Source organism: Acipenser ruthenus, chromosome 9 (genome assembly GCF_902713425.1).
Source record: "Acipenser ruthenus chromosome 9, fAciRut3.2 maternal haplotype, whole genome shotgun sequence".
Taxonomy (NCBI): domain Eukaryota; kingdom Metazoa; phylum Chordata; class Actinopteri; order Acipenseriformes; family Acipenseridae; genus Acipenser; species Acipenser ruthenus.
This window is the reverse complement of record NC_081197.1, coordinates 13,363,542-13,385,865: the sequence shown is the minus strand read 5'-3', so window position 1 is coordinate 13,385,865 and position 22,324 is coordinate 13,363,542. Positions and strand designations below refer to the sequence as shown.

At 39.2% G+C, this 22,324-nt stretch overlaps 1 protein-coding gene across 5 annotated transcripts in view; it reads left to right on the top strand.

Annotated features, from left to right (window-relative positions):
- The window catches only part of LOC117962432 (stromal interaction molecule 1-like), a 54,840-nt gene that overhangs the window by 18,938 nt on the left and 13,578 nt on the right, over positions 1–22,324 (top strand). For all 5 annotated transcript variants that reach the window (XM_059030416.1, XM_059030417.1, XM_059030418.1 and 2 more), the window contains exons 3-7: positions 1,187–1,301; positions 6,030–6,141; positions 6,266–6,381; positions 15,074–15,251; positions 21,870–22,047. In XM_059030416.1, the coding sequence (XP_058886399.1) occupies positions 1,187–1,301; positions 6,030–6,141; positions 6,266–6,381; positions 15,074–15,251; positions 21,870–22,047 (699 nt within the window). The remainder of the gene's footprint in view (positions 1–1,186; positions 1,302–6,029; positions 6,142–6,265; positions 6,382–15,073; positions 15,252–21,869; positions 22,048–22,324) is intronic.

The following is a 22,324-nucleotide window of genomic DNA, read 5'->3' as shown; positions in this document are numbered from 1 at the left end:
ATGTAGTCTCCCATCATGTTCTCGTTATACTGTCCTTGGTAGCGGCGTTCAAAGTCCAGTATATCCTGGTGGAAGCGCTCGCCTTGCTCCTCCGAGTACGCTCCCATGTTTTCCTTGAATTTAGCAAGATGAGCATCAAGGATATGGACTTTGAGGGACATCCTACAGCACATTGTGCCGTAGTTCTTCACCAGAGTCTCAACCAGCTCCACATAGTTTTCGGCCTTGTGATTGCCCAGGAAGCCCCGAACCACTGCAACAAAGCTGTTCCAAGCCGCTTTCTCCTTACTAGTGAGCTTCTTGGGGAATTCATTGCACTCCAGGATCTTCTTTATCTGTGGTCTGACGAAGACACCGTCTTTGACCTTTGCCTCAGACAGCTTAGGGAAGAAGTCTTGAAGGTACCTGAAGGCTGCCGACTCCTTATCTAGAGCTCTGACAAATTGTTTCATAAGGCCCAATTTGATGTGCAGCACCTTCCGGGGGTCCCAGCCATACTCATCATACTTCAAGGCATCCAGCAAGGTCTTGATGCTGTTGTAATCCTCTTTGAGGTGCACCGAGTGAGCCAGGGGAAGAGATGGGTACTTGTTACCATTATGGAGCAGCACGGCTTTGAGGCTCCTGGATGAGCTGTCAATGAAGGACAGTATAATGAGAACATGATGGGAGACTACATTTGGGGGCTGATTCGTGAAAGTGATTTACAGTATAATCGTAAATCTCGAAAAACTACTCGCTTCTAAATCTTTTGTAGTCATTTTTGTATTGCTTTAGTATAAATACATGTTAATTTGGATTCATATGTTGTTTTTTTCTGACTTTATGTGAATGAAAAGACACAAATTCGCCCGTTTTCTCATTGGAATTAGGTAAATTTCAAAATATCACTCCTGGTCACAAAAACAAAGTTTGTAGGGAATAATAGCCATTTTCTATACTTTTGAGGCATAAGCAATTAGGAAATAACACTTACTACCCAGGAACAAAAATTGTGTTACATAGTGCTATTGTACCACAAATAATCAAAGAATCTAGGAGTCATTTATTGTCACTGTCAGGGTTACTCAATAAGATAAAAATAAAACAAAGGCTAGAGTGTAACCGAAGGCCTTATTAAAGTGTTTAATATTGATTTCTGCAAGATCTATGCTTAAGCTTAATCTCTTCTCTCTGTCCTCCACAGTTCCTGAGGGAAGACCTGAACTACCACGACCCCAAAGCCAAGCACAACACCTTCCACAGAGAGGACCAGCTCATCAGCGTCGAGGACCTGTGGAACTCCTGGAAGGCATCCGAAGGTACAAAATTACTGTGGAGGCTGCTTCTTAGTACCTCTACTTGCCGGCCAACCAATTCATTGGTTAGGGGGGCTTAAAGCTGTACTGTCTCACAATACATTTTTATTGTATTCTTGTTTTCCTTTTGTTTTATTAGCCTGATGTGTGTTCTACAGTAGTTTAATCGAAAGGCTTTACATTCCTGTATGTTAAAGGTAGTTATACTGTAGGAGCTGGGACACAAGCTTCCTTGTAAAGGCATTGCACATCAAGTTAGTTCCATCGTTTCTCTGGCACAATCTGATTGACTCTAAATGGTTTCCAGAATGAGTAGTGCACTTGTTCAATCGCCTTACCTTCTTCATTTTAGAATGCTGGTTACACTTCTGCAACCTCTGTAGCAGTACAAAGTTATGAGTGTCATCTACTATATTTCTCCCCCATGGATAACACTTTTTAGGAAATACATCATACTTCCACCGCTTGAGTCGTGCATAATGTAACCATGTATAAACGATATAAAATCATATGGGGCAGTAAACCTTTAACCAGCCCAGGCTAGATCTAATTTTGGTATTCCAGCTTGCTGATATTGGAGTAGAAATTATATAAATGTTACCACAGAGTGAAGCACAGACTGGCCAAGGGATTTCTTTGCTGATTTTTGTCACTAATACAAGGTTGATATCCATTTGTTCACGCTTCCCCAGCAGACCTCTCTGTTTTAGTGCTTTAAAACTGTCAACTGGAATAAGCTCGCTATGCACTCTAATCCCACCACACTCACTGTAAGGCGCTCCTCTCACAGGCTGCCTCTGATGAGATTGCTTTTCTATCGTGTACCCTGCCAGTCACTGTCTTTTGTCTGGTGCCAAGATTGCTGGCTGTTCCAAGATTCTGCAGCCCAGTCTTGTTTGGGGGGCAGGGGTGGGGGGGAGCTAACCTTGGGCCTCCCAAGGACAGCTTTTTTGGAGCTGCCATGAAGCATTGCCCTTAAACATGCCTCCATATTGCTTTACAGCTGGAAAGAAACAGCAGACCTGGCTGGTTTGGGCAGGAGGGTTCTGCCCAAGAGGCCCGGAAGTCTGCTAAGATCACCTCTCTAGAACTTGCCTTGCAGTAAAATTATTCTGCTGACTGCAATGCAGTTCCAATCCAAGCTGTAACTCTGCCACCAGGAAATTGCACACCACAAAAGCTAGGCAGTGTGCCAGAATGACCAAGCATTGCATTAAACTAACTGAGCACAAAGCACTTTGAGAGGCTACCATAAACTTGGGCAGGGCTCTTTTGATTTTTATTGAATGCAGTAGCTGTCATTGGGATATTTGTCTGTTTTTGAAGCAAGGATTAAATAGGAAAGCAAGGGTTTCAATTACATTGTTGGTGTAGTGTTTCAGATAAACACAGTCAGCTATATTAGCCCAGCCCCTGTCTCCCAAGAACTTCTTTCTACATTATCTCGTCAACTTTAGCATTAAAAAAAACACACACTACTCCTCAGTACCTCGGCTCTAACAATTCAACCACATAGTCATCTTGATTAATCTGTGCCTGGAAGAACTTAAACGGGCATAAAATAGGCCATTCCACTTTTTTTTTTTTTAATAAATGAAGTAGTGCATTGTTACATATACAAAAATTGTGTGTGTTGCGCAGGGTGAGTCATAGAGGTTGGTAACTTGTGGACGTCCGCTCTCGAGTTCCTGGGTGTAAAAAAGGAAGCCGGCTCTGTCATGGGATCGGAGGACTCTCACTGAACCTTCAGTTCACCTGAGCTGTGTGGGGAATTGCTGTGGTGAGGGGGGAAAGAAGCTTGAACATTCTAAATTGGGGAGAAAATAACTGGTCACAAATAATAAAAATAAAAAACACAAGTGGTACTAGCCACCATTCCAACAAACCTGATTATGTGCAGGCTGATATTATCACCTATTTACCCAAGCAAATGTCACCAGAGTTAGTTTTAATTCCTAGTATACGGTTTTGAAACTATCTAGACATGGTCATAACTACATTCATTTTATTCCTTACTCTGGTGGTGACCTATATGATATTTCATTGAACCTTCCTTAATTCACACGACAGTCAAGTTGTATGTATCCCCTATAACTTTGAATAATCAGTCGTAAGAAAGAGACACACACTAAACCCAAAATTGAAGATCTATTTTTGTTACAATGAGGAAGACCAAATGTACACAAGAGCACAAATGCCTTATCCTGTTTACTTACAGGGACGTGCTCGCTGCTTCACAAAACATGAAGTTAAATACGTTTCCACCGGCACATGAAGCTTAAAGGATACATCAGCAGTACATGACAAATAAAACATAAACTATCCCACCTTGTTGTTCCCAATGTATTTGGTCACTGTATAATAATCTATATGCGACCAAACAGCTGCATATGCCACACTGCTAATGTCCAAAATCACTCTTCCCGAGCACCTCTTCTGAGCCTGAAAAGTTGACTTCTGCATGTACTGTCAGATGTACCGGCCCATGCCCAATGAAGCGTTGTTTAAGCTATATGACCTCCGTGTAGAATCACTCTTCTCTGTGTGCCAAACATGGTGTATGTGCTGTGTTAGTGGTTGCGGTATGTATTACCAATACATAATAAACGGTGATTTAAAGTGAGGCGGTATGAGCTGGTATGCATACCAGTAAAAAAAAAAAAGGTAATAAAAATAATTGAAAATTATACTACTGCGGCAGGACTTCCTGTTCACATCTCTTTTTCCCCAAAAAACCTTCGTGTTTCTGCGCAAGTATGCTTACCTTTTTAAAATGCATTTTACATTGATCTTTTACATTAAATATTTGATTGTAATATAATTTAACATTTAATTTCTATGAACCTTTTTATGATGCATAATCTAAATGGTTTTCACAATAACACTTTGTATGCTTTATATATAGATAAAAAGTCAATTGATAAAGTTAAATAACAAAATATCATGATGATATCAGTGACCCCCCCCGCACAAAAAACAAAAAAAGCTGATGACTGGAAAGGACCTTTTCTAATAGTAGAGCAGCTTCTGAGTCTCAATTGGATGAATGATAACCCCAATTAAAATGTAAATTAAACCGTATCATTGCACATTTTCTTTCTTTTTTCTTTAGTTTGTAAATACCTGGAGTTAGCCTTACTTCATCATGGCTTTGCACATCGATGGGTGGGTGTGCTGCAGGTTGTGAAATATTTCCCAAGGCCAGTATGTGCATTTTGTACATGATTTATAATGCCTCGCCACTTGTCTGCCATATCATGTATTATTAATTGTGTCGTTACAGTAATACATACATGCCCACACATTGTTGTTTGGAACACTGCATTTATTACAGACCTTCGGCGGAGCACATGAGTTTCACTATAATATCCAGACGCAATCACATCAAAGTGATCCCTGCAGATAAACTAACTGGCAATCATATCAAAAGCTGGATTAATGTGTAAGCTATATGATTGTGCATGTGTTGTGTCAGGAAATGCAAATGAATAACCAAATATGAAGGATGAAAAAATGCAATATTTATATTTTTTGGTCATTCTCAAAGACCTAATTCCGAAAGGAAATACATTGTTTCCTAATCTCATTTGCTAAGTTTTTTTTTTTTTTTAATATGTGCCCATGTGCCACAAAATGCACATACTGGCCACAGGAAATATTTCACAACCTGCAGCACCCACGCCCATCGATGTGCAAAGCCATGACATAGTATGGCTAATTCTGGGTATTTACAAACTAAAGAAAAAAGAAAGAAAAAAAGTGCAATGATACGGTTTATTTTACATTTTAATTGGGGTAATCATTCATCCAATTGAGACTCGGAAGCTGCTCTACAATTATAAAAGGTCCTTTCCTCTCCTCAGCTGCTTTTTTTTTGGGGGGGGGGAGGGGGGGGTCACTGATATCATCATGATATTTTATTATTTAACTTTATCAATTGACTAGATAAGGGCGTCTGCTAAGAAATAAAATAATAATAATATATAAAGTACAGAAAGTGTTATTGTGAAAACGTATTAGATTATGCGTCCGAAAAAGGTCCATAGAAATTAAATGTTAAATTATATTAAAAATATTTAATTTAAAAGATCAATGTAAAATGCATTTTAAAAAGGTAAGCATACTCGCGCAGAAACACAAAGGCTTTTTTTGTGGAAAATAAGGTGCAAGTAGGAAGTCTTGCCGTAGTAGTGTACTTTTCAAGTATCTTTTTTTTGTTGTTTTTGCCAACATACCGTCTTTGTGTTTTTTTTTTTTTTTTTACTGGTATGCATACCAGCTCATACCGCCCCACTTTAATCACTGTTTATAAGATTGTCTGCATTTTTGTAGAAGTTAAATAATAATAATAATAATAATAATAATAATAACGTCAACACTGTCATCAGACTGGATGGGCTTGTACACAATCATCAAGCCTTGCAGTTGATCTCAGAAATAAAAGCAGCAGAGAAAGAGAACTTGAGAGACAATAAAGAAGCATCTTGCTCTTCAGAACAAATGTTTGAAGGGCAGTTTATTCCACTCTTTGGAGTCTATTATCATCTTGATTAATACAGTTTGTTTACACTCTCCAGCGGTAGTTTTAGCTTTGGGCAGGAGCCCAGTGTACCACTACAGCAGTAGGAGGTTATATACCTATTCAAGCAGTCTAAGCCAAGAAAGCAGTACCAGGATTAGAAAGGACTCTGACTGTCTGTCTGTCTGTCTGTTTATACATTGTGATTTTAGTGTACAACTGGACAGTGGATGAAGTGGTGGAATGGCTTGTCACTTATGTGGAGTTACCCCAGTATGTAGAGACATTCAGGAAGTTAATGCTCAACGGAAGCAACATGCCCAGGTGAGTACAAACGCCTCTTTCATGATCTTTTGGGGTTGTAAAGATTTACAGCATGTATGTGTTTTCAAGCCCTGCAGGTCCAAGGCAGCATTTAACTATGATGTCTGATTCACATATCTTGCAGGCTGGCTATAAAGAATGCTACACTGACTGGCATTGTTCTCAAGATAGGGGATCGCAGCCACGTGCAGAAGCTCCAGCTGAAGGCACTGGACACTGTGCTGTTTGGACCCCCACTGAGTGAGTGTCCTGCTGGTTCCTGGCTACTCTTTGACTGGGCGGGAGGATGGGTTGGTTTATAGCTGTGATGGAGGAGACGTGTCACTGACATGCTTGTTCTTGTTGTGAACTGTACTACTTCAGAAGGTCTTTTCCCCATCCCGTTTTAAATGGGGTTACACTGTCTGCCAAGATAAATGCAATTTACAAATAGCTGGATGTAACTATTAACGGAAATATTCTGTAACGTTTTTCATTTATCTTTTTGTGCATGTTTAAAATACTTCTATTCTTTTTTTAATTCACAAGAGGAGGAGGGGAGATTAAAGTTGTGGCAAGTGTGGGAGTGTGTTTCAGAAGAAGTATTTGTAAGCGTTGCTGTGATAATTCTGGTGGTTTTCCTGTTTAAGCAAGAACGTTAGTCAAAGACCCAACAGCTCCTTCAAAAAGACAAATGAGAATTTATTGTGTGGCTTGCTAAAAAATACAGAGAACACACTGTTAATTTCTTGCAGAATAATTCCAGTTAGAATACAAATATAATACAAGCAAGGCTATTTGGGAGTGCTTGTCTTGAAAGGCGAGCAACATATCTCATCTGTCCAAATACTTGTAGGGTTGCAATAAGGTTGTGTATATTGAGCAGTGTTTGGTTTTGGAGTTTCATGTGTTCTTCCTAACCTGTATAATACATGTATAGAAAAACTCCACTACTGTCCAGGCAGCTCCATGGAAAATCCCCTAATAATTAGACAGACCAATTTAAAACATTTATTTAATATTGTTTTGCAACAGTCTTTTTTTCTGTATTGCAATTTTCTTTCTTAATTGGCTGATTGGTTTTTGCTGATTTAGGGGTTTCATTGGAGGCATGTCTAAGTGTTACATGTTAATATCAGCCACTGTGCCAGTTTAATGGGAAAGAACAGCTGAGTAAACGAAACCTTTCAGCAAACACAATGAAGTGTAATTACTGGGCAGCTATTTCTCTCCACTGCCATTCTTTTCTGTTAAATTGTTTAACAAAGTGTACATACACTTGCCACTGTTACATTTTCTCCTAAATCTAGAGCACCGCTTATTCAAGCACACTTTTTGATTTTTTTACTGTACACGTTTTTTACATATACATATTCTAGCATTTGGTCTTGGTATTGTTCTTTTTACATGTTGCTGACTGTTAGGGATTAAGCATAAAGTCATGGTTCATGTTGTTGATTTTTTTTTTTTTTTTTTTTTTTTTTGGGTCCATTCTGTAATTCATTAATTTCATTTCCATGGAAAGAGCTTTCACCTGACCTCTCGGTATAATGTGTCATTACAATTCTTTGTCCTAGGGCCCTTCTATGAATGGTCGACTAACATTCAAGTGAAATATGTATTTTTAAAAAGGAATATACTCAATTAAATTAAATGATTTGCAAGAATGCTTCATGATGGCAAGAGAGCAGATGATTGAGATCACATCTCTTCCACTGGCTCAATCATACGAGCCTGAGTGTAAGTGCTTGTAAGAGTTTTAAAGATTTAATTGGATCGTAATTATTTATTTTGTCTGGCTTGTATAACACACTGCTTCTGGCACACATTGTTATTTACGGTAATTCCTGGCACATAAGCAAGTTTCTTTGCACACCACTGAGGAAAATGTGCTGTACAGCTGAAACCAATAGATTTATTGGGTGATAACTGGGTTTTCTAATAAAATGGGTCATCCCTCAAAATGTGTCTGGACTTCTACAAGCGGCAGTTGAAATAAATCCTGCAGCAAGTAAAAAAGAGAGGGAGGTTCTTGCTCTGTTGTCAAGTAGTCGTGTTATGAAAACAGAAACAGCTAGCCAGGAAAAGCAAATTAATCCTTTTTGACAATTTGCTTTTCTTGGAATATGACTCTATCCGCCCGTTTATTCATGTTTGTTTATTATGAAAGACTATGCTGTGAGCTCTGGTGAACAAAATGACTTCATGTACGTATGAACCCAGATTAAAATCTGAGAATAAGCCAAAAAGTTACCATGCCGTAATAGGTCTTTTTAAATACCTTCACTGTTTGTATTCAAACAGGAGGTCTCTTGAGAGAAATATGTGTCAAACATAGCAAAACCTTGGGGAGCTAGCATTGTAAGTATTTTTGTCAAAAGGTGTGTCCAGGCCTACAGTAGATGCAAGGCCAACCCTGTGCAACTTGTTCAGTCACAGAGACGCTTCGTTGGCAGTGTTTGACATTTGAATAAGATGACAAACAACCTACAGCATTCAGCAAGCATGTTAAAACAAAACAAAAAAGCAACCACATACCAGGCTGTTAAAAGGCTGACTAATCTCTTGATGTTGGATTGAACAGTGCTTTTGTAGCAGTATAACATTGGACAGTGCCATTTCAATTACCAGCTTTTCTCAAAACATGGTTCCATTTCTATAAGGGGGCCAAAGTACGGTAACTGGTCATGCAGGGATGGAAATAAAACTCATTCTTTTCGGGTTGATCCATTCCTGTTTTTACTAGTTTAATAAGACACATCTGAGCTTGTTACTGATACACTGGGGCTAATCAAGCAATGGGTGAAACTGCTATGAAGTAGGAGTCATGTTTTCATCCCTGTCTGGTGATGGAATTTAAGTACCTGCTTTGTATTCCAGGCACACCGTACTGGCGCACAACTCTGCTGTTTTTCAAACACACATGCAGCCCCCGTTGTAGAACTAAGCCTTCCCTCCCGTTTAGCTCTCGTGCAGGCCTCCTTTCTATTCAAATATTTAACCTCCTCTGACATTAGCCAGCAGCTCCATGCAACCATGCTGTGCCCTGTTTCTCCTGGAATCCATACTTTAAAACATTAATAACTCCTTATGGCAGTTACTGATACATTTATTTAGCAGGGTGTGTCACTAAGCAACACAAAGGAAACGCATGAGTTAAACCACAAGGTGAGTAGGCACAGCTTTCTGTACCACTTGTGCTGGCTTGAATATTTATTTTTCCTTTTATGAGTTTTCAAACCTTCTGCTGCAGTTAATTTCAGTATTGTGGAAACTCCTGAGTGAAAATGTAATGGCACTCTTCACTTTAGGTCACTTTGTGTTACAGCTGCATAGAGGCAGTACACTTAATGTTACTGCCTATATGTTTGATACACAGGTGCGTTCTTTGATTGTCTTAAGTTCCATCACCAGCACTTTAACCTCTGACCAGACCACATGATGTAGGTTATTTTATAGTTCATATTTATATTCTATGAGTCTCTCAATAAGGTGCCATTACAGTTTGTCCAGTAGAAATGAAACAGACAATCTCTTATGACGTACTCATTTGATTATGCTTTTCTTTTCTTCTAGTTTTTAAAGTTAGTTTTCCTGTTAATGAGGTTGTTGGTTGTCCTTGTAAACCGGTCAGAATTAAGCTTGGCATGCTGGTTGAGGTTTGTGCTGTTTAGGGGTACCCTGAGTAAGTCATTTAACCTCCTTAACCTCCTTGTGCTCCGTCTTTCGAGTGAGACGTTGTTGTAAGTGACTCTGCAGCTGATGCATAGTTCACACACACTAGTCTCTGTAAGTCTCCTTGGATAAAGGCGTCTGCTAAATAAACAACTAAATAAAACAGTGCTTGTTAGAATGTTTGAAACATACAAAATATACGCTAACACTAATAATTTCAAAAACTGAGCACCGTCAGCCTCTCCACCCTTCAGCTTGTGTTATCCAGAGGCAAACCTTTAATTTCTTCATTCTTCATCTCGACAGCAAAGCTTTGCATAGCATAAGCTGTATTGAAAGAAATGTCTCGAAACCTCTCTGCTGTTTGGCATTTTTTTGTTAAATGTATCATAGAGGCATAACCAACCTCCTGGGTCACTTTCGTAAGTTTGTATTATTATTATTATTATTATTATTATTATTATTATTAGGAGTAGTAAAACTGACTGATAACCTGTTTGGAAGGGTAACTGTTGATAAAGCTTTGTTTTGCCTGAATCCGCTGCAGTTGGTGCTGCTGCAATGCAAGCTTACTGTGTATATCACAAGCAGCATTAATTACGTGTAAATAAATGTACCTTTTTATGTTTTTAAATTATAAAAACATGATTACTGTTCTAATGTATTTTTGAACTACATGTGAATGTTTTATTCCATTTTTATATGGATTATCTGTAAAATAGGATTTTCAATCAAATACAAACAAGTAGCTATGGTGACATCACCAGTAAATTATGCAAATTGGTGCCAACCAAGGTTCGAACCTTCCTTCGGTAATGTGTTCCGAACCTTCGAAGGTCAAAATGTACCCTTCGTTGCAGCCCTAGTTGCCATACCCACTTGTATTAAATTAGAAACCCATCCTCACAAGGAGGAATTACACATAACACCAATGGTTCAGTAGTTTCGTTTAGGGATAAAAGTGCAAACTTTACAATCTGCCAGTACTGCAGTGAGTATTCAATTCTCGATGGGAATGTTATGACACAGGTCACAATTATTTAAGTACCTTATGGAGCGATTGTCATGAATATCTGGTTTTAATAGAAACTTCAATATGCTGTATATTTTCACTGTTTAACCCACTAACTAAATGACTGATAAAGTTAACAGCTTTAATTTTCCTGCAAGCCTTTTATAAATGAACTGTATTTTGTTCACATCTTAATTAATAAATGTGTATCCATTATGGAGCCCACTTAAAATGATGAAATGGGCCACATTTGGACCCTCCTGTTAAGTGCCAGTTTTAGGGGATGATGTGGAGATTGTAGGAAACCAGGGACTTCACTGAACCGTTAACAAGATCAAAAACTGAACTGAACAACCAAAACAAGAAACTGGGAAACAGGAGACAGTCTCCAGGCACTCAGCTGGACAGCTGCTTGGGGTGCCTCTTAGAACAGATCAAAGAGAATGCGTTGCTATTAGAAACACAAAAGGGAAGGTAAAATAAGAATGGCAGACGTCAAGTCTGACACGTTCTTTTGTGTGTCCTAGGAAGTTAAGAGTCACAGCTGTTCGTTCTGCCAGCTTGTACAGAAAGCATAACCGTACAGTGACCTTCGTGGTGGTATTGTTGGTGGGTTGGGGGGGGTGGGGGCACAGGCTGGTGGTGACAGCATTTGGGGGGGCGAGGAACTGGGATAAGTGAATTGAGACTAGTGAAAGGGGAGAAGATTTGCTGCCAGATTTTACTGAGCGGGGACTTTCGTGATCAATGGTTTCCAAGATACCGATTTTATTATTTAGAAGGTGTGTTTGTAGATCTCATTTGTAAGGTAGCACCTTCAGGAGACGGCAGACTCTTTAGTTTCAAGTATTGTACTGGCCTCCTTCTAATTGCAGTCAAATGATAACAATTTATACAACACGGCCATAACCCTTTCAAGAACAGGATAACTGATGAGCATATGTGACAAATGTAGTTACACAGTACTTTTAAAAATAAATCTCAGGTAAAGAAGACTGCTTATAAAGTATTTTACTCCTAAAAAAATTCATAGCTTGTAAAATTCCTCACTTTTCATAGGTTTTGTGGAAAAAAAAGTGCAATGGTGGATATGCCATCAAATTATATATATATACGTTGCTGGCAAAATGATCTTGCAGTGGCGGTACAAACCAGGAAGACTGTATAGGAAAGCTGCAAAATAAAATGTGTGGCAGCTTGAACTCACTTGACTTCTGAAAATGTATATTGGTATAATTATGATGATGTATGATTAAATACAGTAGAGGCTGGCTGCGTTTTTAGAATGGGACCAAACATGCCTCCAACTTTTAAGTTTAACTTTAAGTAGATTATATAATACAAACCGATATATCAATTTAGACATTTTCCAAACCTCTATTTGTAAACCGTTTTCTTACGTTTTTGGGGGGATTTTTCTTTTTTTAATTTTTTTAAAAACCTCAGCCATTCAGATAGTAGCTGTGTCCGAGAGCCTACCTTGAAAGCAGAAATACATGGTTGTCCAGCACTATGATGTATTATGGATCAAAAAATGACTAGAAGATTTCTGTTGCATAGTAGGGATCAAAAGCGGTTGATGTCGGAATTATCTTGAACCAAGAAGGTACTGCTGCTGCAGATTTGTATTTCATAGCTATATGTGCTGGTAAGGGTTTCTATCTCATTGTGAGAGAGGGCTGTGTTTAGTCAGTTTTGTTCAAATGCACTGTTAATCCAATTGTAGGTCAAATGAAAACAATTAATGGCAGACAATCAGGTTTCCTTAAGTGCTACTTAAGTTGTTGAATTTTCTGTCTGGGAGATGATGTATTGTAGATGAAAGGATACACCAGTGCTGCTGTGCAACACAGTAAGCATAGAAATCTGTGTTTATATGATTTATGATAAGTTAATACATGAAGGTATGGTGTCCTGCTATATGAGAGGACATTGCACTACGTTTGAGCAGCCAGGACCCCAAACTGCAGCTGATTTGTACAATAAGACACACACTACATTAACTTGCTGATATCCCAGAAAACAGTGTTGCAGTTTAGTGGGGCTGATTTTAGTTTTGTTTTCATTCCTGATCGTTACAGCACTCCTCTCTTCTACTTCAGAGCCTCTTCAATGCAGCAGCACTCGTTCCTTTTTGCAACAGTGACAATTTAAAACAACTACTTGGCAGACTCTTGCATTGGTTTCTAAAGCCTCTCTGCAGCAGAGAAGGGAACAATACACAAATAACTTAATAGCAACCTGCACAATATGCTTTTGGGCATTTTTTAATTGTTTGCATGCATACACACAGAGTTGTAACCTTGACCATTGTCTGTGAATAGAACAGTTGTTCAAGCAGTGGCTGCAGATTTAGAGAAACAATCTTGCTTGGTAAGGCAAAAGGCACAGGATGCTGTTTGAAGTACTGTGATATGTGTAGGTTTTCCACAGTCTTTGTATTCATCACAGTTTCCTTGGCTACAACAATATGGAGCTGTACTCTATGCCTAACCCATATCCATCACCAGTCTCCTGACCATTGCAGCAATATCTGTATACATGGCCCTGGCTGCAGTGCATCTCAATACTGCAGTGCAGTGACGTCCCTGCCTGGCAGAGACTGTGCGTCTCAAAGCTCTCTGTACCTCCAAGCGCAAGCTAGGCTGAAAGGGCGTCCGTGTGGGATTCCTTGTGTCTCATGTAAATGTCACGTTGCCTAAGCGAACATTCAGTGATTGCTGGCCAGTACTAGCTGGGCATTGGATTGAAATAGAAAGTGCTAATCTTGGTTTATCTCTATCTTGGGCAATCAGCCCAGCTGTTTGTGGATCCATCGGAAAGACCTCACTGGCAGCTGGAAGAGAAAAGGAGATTGGCGGTATATGACAGCTGTGGGGTATGATTATTTAGGTCAGGTTTGATTTATCTCATCTTGTAACACAGCAAAGTTTACAAACAGATTTTATGAATTCCATGGAAGTGCTGAATTGGATGTGTCCATTGCAGTGAGATACTCCCCCTACATTTAGTTATCTTATGTCTTTATGTATCTATTTTTACTTCAATTTATTTTCTCATCGTTTTCTTCTACTTTGCATTCCCTTTCATCACCAGTCTTCTCTTTCTGTCTTGTATGTGGACCAGCACAGCTATTCACATGTTCTGTCAATAAGAGAGAACCTCAAAGGATCCACTGAAAACATTACCATTCTAACAGAGCAAAAGATAGACATGCATTTTTAGGTAAAGATAAATACCTCCTGTAATTCCTTACTTTTAGAAACTGAAAAGAGAAAGGATTAAGGTTGTTGTGTACTTTCGATCAAAAATAGATTTCAAATTAAAACACATTTATGTTAGATTGGGAGAAAAAACGTCTTATGTTTCAAAAGTATACAAACCTGCAAATATTTACCTTTTTACAAGATGAGTTTTAGTTTCACCAAACTCCAGCTAGGTTTAGAGTGAAAATGTAACCAAAGCTTGTATCGGAATCAGTGTTACATCAGCAGGCTGTTAGGTCTGACATTTCAATTCCACTGGCTGACTTCCTTGTTAGTTGACTAGTCTGCTTGTTTGAACTCGCCAACTGCTGCATATAAATATCCATACATTTGCATACATAAAACAAATTCAAAGGTCAGGGGGTGAGGCATTTTTTATCTTTTAGATTTCCGGACTGTTACAACACCTGATGACCAAACCATTCTCTCAAAATCTACCTTCTGTTTACTGTCACTATCTTTGTTCTATTAAGCATCAGATTCTGCAAGACAACGTGTCTTTTTCAATTTAAAAAAAAAAAAAAAATGTACATGATTTTACATTTGAATTACAAAACGCTCATTTAAAAATGATTCAGCAACATGCAGTAGCAGGATAAGAGGTTCCTTCTGTATTTAGTACTGTGTGACATACCGGTACTATACAGACAGACGGCATCTGTATATCCCCAGATTATAATACACTCAATAACGTGCTAAATAAGGCCTTAAGTGAGTTCTCTGTTAAACCGGGCTGCCATACACTGCTGACAGTTTGCACCACACATCGAAACTATGATTGCATTTCCCACTGCTTAGACATTTAACAGCCATATTAACAATAATGCCTCTCATGTCTTGCTTCGGGAACCCCTGTATTGTTTTTACAGGGCAATGAGTCTCATTAAAGCAGTACTAGAATTGCAGATTTGGGTCCTGAAATCCAAACCCAAACCGTATGGCCAGGTAACGCTTTCTCGGACTGATTTATTTATTGGCCTCTTTGTTTCTTGCTCTCCAGTGAACCGTCACAACCACCTGAAGGACTTCATGCTGGTGGTGTCCATTGTGATCGGGATAGGCGGCTGCTGGTTTGCCTACATCCAGAACCGCTACTCCAAGGAGCACATGAAGAAAATGATGAAGGACCTGGAGGGGCTCCAGAGGGCAGAGCAGAGTCTGGACGACCTGCAGCAGAAGTGAGTCAATGTGGGGATATATAGGGGCAGATCCTGTGTGACCGCTGCACATGAAAGGGCCTCCAGTTCTTGGGAATATCTATATAAAATCAACAGTAAAATCAGATTACACCAAAATAATGGTCTGTATGAGTCTATAGTAAATGTTTGGAGAAGATTCTGTACAGTTTACCATGTACAGTGTGATAGACTGAAACAATCGGTTCCAAGGGTTCACATTTTCCAAAAATACTCTTTTATTGAGATTTTAAATTTTTACATTTACACCCATTCGTTTTTTCATTCATTTTACATTTCTTTTAAAGATGACATTCATGCATACAGACATACATTTTGTTTTAAAAGCATTTAAAATACATTTAAAAACACCAAGACAATCGTGCTTTGTACATGGTTAAAACAGACACAGATTAAAATCAAGATGAAAAAAACCTGTGCTGCTTTAAAAGTGACTGGAAAAAAAGAACCATCTATAAAAAACCAGTGCTTGTGAGGGCCGGGGAGTGCTCTCTAAAAAGGTTCAAAAGTGAACATAAAACAGAACAATAAAACTATATTACTAAAACAGGGACAGGGGAAAAGGGACAGCGTGTAAAACAGTGAGTTAAAATTCTAAAATTAAAACACTTAAAATGTAACTTTTAATAGTTAACATTAAAAATCTTTTAGATACATAAAACAAAACCAAATCAAATAAAACATTCAAAATAAATCAAATAAAAATCCATAAAACTGAAACAAAAAGACTACATAAAACCAGGGCACCGTTCAAAAACGGTCATGCCGGCTAAAAGGGGCGGAATGCTGGCATGACAAAATAAATAAAAGGCTTAGCGGTGCCCTGTAGTCCCGCTCCTAGGAGCTAGCGGTTCCAGTTTTTTCCTTTATTCCATCTTCACGTCCTGAAGTCCGCCCTTCTGGTCGTGGTGATAGTGTCTAGCTCCTGCTTGTGATAGACACAGACGTTACGGCCTTCCCACAGGATCTGCTTGACAACATTGATGACACGCCAAACGCACTTAGCTGTGCTGGTAGTGATTCCTCCCGCAGGCCCATAGAGCACAGTCTCAGCGGTCATCTTGGCCGTGTCAGCAAACCTTTCCAAAAAGGCAAGGTTACAGAATCTCCAAGTGAGCAACAGCAGGGGTGTTTAGTATATGGAGTCTGTACGCTTCCAGAAAAGGTGGGGGGCAGAGCGTGCATATGGACCATGTGAATGTATAGACAAGCCTTCACAAACTGCTGTGTTAGAGAACAGTCTTTTGAGGGAGGGTGGTGAGGACAGCAACAAAGGGCCTTAAAGTGAGAGTGTAGTGTCCTTTATCGGAGAATGTGTTAGTGGAAACAGCTACAGAGAGATGGTAAATGAAGGGCAGCCTTACTTTATATCGGTAGCAGGATAGAGAAGAGAGCTCAAGTGTGTGGAGTGGGTTGTAGCTTTATAGAAGCAGATAGCCCATAAGTGACTGTAAGTGCATAGCTGCATCCTATGAGAGACAGCAGTAGATCAGATAGCCTGTGAGTAAGGGCTATGGCATTCAGTCTTGTACAGCACAACAGTCTTGATCCAATCAGAGGTAATAGGTCTGATTTACAAATCTTTTGCTACAAGGTTAAGTTTGCAGTACTTTTTGTAGAACAAATGTTATTTGAGTCCCAGTCTGCCAGTTATTTCTTAGATGTTTGGCAACATTCTTACAATAGCCACCCATAGCAAAAATGTATTCTGTATCTTATTTGTCATTTTTTCATACTTGTTTGATTGCCCAAGTTGAGGACTGAAAGACCGCAGCACTGAGACTGATGTTTTAAGTTGTCTTCTGATTCCATTCTTAGGCCCTGTCTTAGCCTTGCTCATTTGCACCTTTACCCCCAGCATTTTCCATGGAGAGACGTGTACTGCTGGAGGCAGAGATGGCTGTGCTAAGTACAGATTTGCAACCCACATGAATGGGTTAGTGCCATCAAGCTGGAGGCATTTACTAGGTTATAACAGTTTAAATTTCATGCCATGCGAGTTTCCTGCCGATTTGTTTTGAGATTAACACGTTTTTTCCCTGGATACTACTGATATGGTAACTGGTATTATATCCAAGTAAAGGCCTCACTTTTTGTTTGCACAATTTCTAATCCCTTACTGTACGTCATCTCTATACAGCAGTACTCTCAACCAAAAGAAATGAGGAAATATTTATAAATTGATAGTTTGTGGTTATTAGTGTAGTATGTTGAGATTCATCTATGATGTGCCCCCCTCCTGTGTGCTTGGAAGGTTCTTGGAACTCACGGCTTGCCGTAGTTCATGTTATGTTGTTTTATGTAAGTAAAGCAAGTAAAGCAGTGTGAATGGATCGTCTCTGTCTCAGTTAATACACCACAATCGTCATACAGAGAATTGAAATGGATGTTTTTAATTCCGCTTTCCATTCAACTGCATAACACTGAAACCCAACGCGTTGAACACTTAGCTCTGTCACATTAAAAAAAATTATACCCATACTTAAATGACTCATAATATTTCATAATATAAAAATAGTATTTCAATTAAACATGTTTCTACATTGTAACATTATAAAACTGGATAGCAAATTGCTGTAGTTTCTTGTAATCGAGGCAAAAGGGTGAAACTGGGATGTCCGTTAGAAACCTTAAACAATCTCTCGAAAATGAGGCTTTATTTGAATTGCACAGTATGTAGCATTCATAACACAGCGCTACGTGACACTAACTACATGCATAATCATTCAAAATCTCTTTGAAAGCAATACAAAGCAAATATACTGTAATTAAAAGAAAAAAATCCAATGCATTATGGGATGTGTAGCCATTTATAACTTTTAGTGTTAAGCAATTTATTTGGTATTGCAGCAAATGGTATGACAGCACATTTGACACAAATGCTATATGATGTCATTCTCGTGTGTCATAAAGACTTTATGAAGGTGTTATGAATGCTACATAGTGTCCAATTCAACTAAAGAGTTACCAAAATAAGTGAATTATCTTTTTGTAGTGGTTTTAAATGTCTTTAGTTCCAGCTTTGTGTGTTTGATACAACACTGGTGCCTCTTTAGCATATTAGTCATGCTCACATGAAACCTTAAACTGAGCTACTTGAACCCAACACCTTCTTCTGACATTCCATTGAGCAGCTGATCTCCCTTCCCTACTGCCATGAGTGACTGTTACCTGGAACCTTGGACTTTCACAGTGTTTGTCAGGCTGGGTTTTACAGCACTAAGAGTGGAAAGAATGTACTGAAGTTATGGCATTCCCTCAATGTGTTTAGACCAAAACACTGGCCATGTACCGTATTACAGGGCTCATGGGGGAACACAGCTGACAGCAGCCATTGGGGCATGACCCAAGCTTGCCACACTGTTTAATAGCTGCTTATCCAGCAGGGTTGTAAGCTGTATTGTTGAGGAAATTAAAACAAATTAGCTGCTATAGTATTTAAAGGAAAAAAGTGAATTTGGTGAAAAGTCCTATAAAGAAAGCTTAAAATTGCCTGCATTTGGTTTGGTAACAGATTTTTTAATAATCAATATTTATTTTATATAGCGCCTTTCATAGTGGACCACCATCACAAAGCACTTTTACAATAGGAACAATAAAGAAGAAAGAAAAAAAATCAAGCCCTAGTTATGTTTTCAGGATAGCTAAAAATAAACTTGCAGTTAACATTTGTCCTTACCTGGTGGTGTGGGACTGAAGTACAGAAGGTCATTAAACCCTCTCCTGGACCTCGTAAATAAGTAGTGAACAGCTGACTCAATTACATTTGGTTATGAAGTGTGAACTAATGCTTTGGTTGTGAAATTCTGAAACTAAACGCATGTTACATTTCTTTTACAGGTCTCTTAATTCTTAAGAGTGTCTTCTTACAAAGGGTAGTTAGCAGTGTAGTCTGGTTTTCATTTTCAGCCACCCAAGGCATGAAAACCTGTGATGAAAGTCATCAAAGTAATAAAACAGTGGCTGCAAAGGTGGAAATCTCTACAAGCCAGGAAGGAAGCTGAGGAAACCACGAGCCTGGAGGTTAACACTTTTTTATCCTGAACACTCCTACAGATGTAGTTCGTGCTACAGTTTCATAGCAAGCAGAATATGTGTTTTAATAACCTTTCTAACCTTGCTTCTGCTGTATGCTCAATCATCTGCAGTCCCACTAATGTGCAAACTGCTAATTAAGTTGTATCCTAGGGGGATCCAGGATAAAAAGGCTGAAAAATGGACTGTGGATTGCATTCAAAACCAACGACTGCCTTGTTTAGCCATCCTTTATTGTGTCGTGCATGGATTGATTTTACTTTAGTCATATGTACATTAGATCAATGGCATTTACGAGTTTGTCAAAATTCCAGTACATGCTATCCACAATTTACAGATGCTATCCCATGCATAGAACATCAGGCACAATTAAAAGGTTAAGTAAACCCACCTCTTTTTATGTTTGAATAGCAGTTTTTGAGAGCAACGTTTCTAAAGTGTCTCTTGTTGTAAGAGATACTTTACAAGCAATTTCACACCGTGTGAGCGCATGAGCTAACGACACGCCTACACATTAACTTAAATGCTATCAGTTCTATTGGATATGAGATTTGATTGCAAGTTACTGTAAGGTTTGAAAGTTAAGGGAAAGTGATTGCAACCATTTTAGTAATCTCTCGCTGGAGATGAAAATCCTGGCTAGAAGGTTATAAAGGGGAGTATTGTAGATTTTGACAGGATACTCATAACATGTTCTATAGTAACCTGTATGAAAATTGGTAGTTTCCAAAGTAGATTTGAAAGTGTGCCTCATTTGATTGTTGGCCTATTCTAAAGTACCGTACGATCATATTTACTCATAGCAATAACTTTTCCATTGTGACTTCCAGCTTTGCAGTGCTGGTTCAGTCTCTTCCCTGGCAGATATATTATGTATGTGTGTATGAATGAAAAGTAAATCTACTTGAGGGATCTGAACGGCAGGGGTCAGGGCTGGGGGCCTAAGCAGGATTTTGAGTCGGACAACATTTTCCACCACAAACACCCAGATCACCTTACAGCCTGCCCTCTGCATTGCCAGCATTGGGTTTCTCTCTCTGTACAGCACAGAATGGACAAAGGGGTGCCCTTGAGGTGAGAAGCAGGTATTGCACCCTCATTCACTTCATTCCTTGTCAAATAGTTTGTTTGCACCAAGATCTGCAGTACTTTTCTATATTGAATTTAGCTTGTTCTTTGATCCACTTTGATGGGATTTACATTGAATTACATTGACCATTTATCTTTAAACCAAAAAGGCTGTAGCTTCTTTCATTACTGGTTTTATATAGTTCCAATTCCTAAACCAGCACAAATTAACTTAAAGAAAGACTTGCATAAGATAACAAATGAAGTAGTTTGAGTCATACACTAAAAAATAATTCAAGACAATACATTCGATTAGTTTACCAGTCTGCTGTTTTGTGTAGACTGATCTTTCCTATAATACTAGACCAGTTAATAATAAATAACGGGGTAAAAGTTATTATTTGTACTTCTGATTCGGAAGGAAATAATGAGGCTTACTGCTGTGCTGCAATCAGTCCCAGTAAATGTATGGTGGGTTTGATGTTCATGTTCAAGGTTTGGATCACATTCAGTGGAGTTGAAGGAGGGTGAGGAGGGACAGGGTGTCTGAGGTAGTTCATGGACAGCCTATTTGGAGCCTGCTGCAGTTCCAGTTTACAGGACTTCACTCCTCTTTATTTAGAAATGTTTCAAGCGGCGGTGAGGATCAGATGTCCTCTGTGTCATGCACTGGAGGAGGTCCAGCCTGTTGGTCCCCAATCCCCTGATTTTATATAGTAGATCTGGCTCATGTGCCCTTCATGCAAGCCTGTGTGTCCCATATGCGTTCATTCTTATATTCCTTATTATATAGAGCTCTCCGGCAGCAAGCCAGCAGCATGTGAGACTCGTATGTAATCCATTGTATCTAGAGGGGGTTTGGACGTTTATCAGGTCTTTATCCCTCATTACATACAAAGCATCTGGTGCAGAGTGCAGTTGGGTATCTGCTAAACTATCAGTGGGTGTCTTACAGTGCCAGTATAAATAGAAATGACAGTCCATTCGGAACTGTAACTGTTTTTAAAATGATCAAAAGAAGAAAACTAGTTTGCACTTCAGTGTAGCTTGACTTTATAACTGTGGTAAACAGCGTTATTTAGTTCTGTTGACAATAGTATTCAGAGTAGCATATAATAAGATTTGTACGTGTTTAATTTACATTTCAATTTCATTTTACAAGATGTTGCTGTACTGTGTAATGCGGGCTATTTTGGATTTGTGTAATGTTGTATGCAGATATCTGAACTAGCGCAAGTTCTATCAAGTAACAGAATCACAATTTTATTACATTTGTTTGCACAAGATGTAACTCTGAAAGAGATGTATATGTATAGCAAAGGAGGATGCGACTATTTTTATGTTTGCGGTCTGTTTGGAGTTTAAAATCTGTTCAGAATTCTGGTTTTGTGACCCAGCACACATAAAATAATAAATGTCTCTTTCCTTTGTACAGTGGGCCTGTTCTCTCGTCTTTGTGGACTCAGACCCTTTGTCTCTCTCTCTCTGTCTCCCCAGGTTGCAGATCGCCCAGGAGGAGCACCGTACTGTGGAGGTGGAGAAGGTAACTCTGGAACAGAAGCTGAGAAACGAGATCAACTGTGCCAAGCAGGAAGCCCAGAGACTGAAGAAGCTAAGGGAGGGGACTGAGAACGAGCTGAGCCGGCAGAAATATGCAGAGGAGGAGCTTGATCAGGTACAGCACAAGCTCTGCTGTGGTTCTAGCACCGTACAGGGCGAGGGAATGGTACGGCATTACACTCGGGAGAAGACGACGTACGGCAGAGGCAATGTTTCTAACCCTAGTTCTGCAATAGGACAGTGATTCTTAACCCGGGTCCTAAAGCACTCCCAGTAGTCAAGAGTTTTGTCTCCAATGGTCGCCATCTGATGCAAGCTATAGTCCTTTTTTCCCCCATGGTCAACTGTTGCTTCTAAACAATCTCCATTGCCTCACAGGGTTGGCATAATTA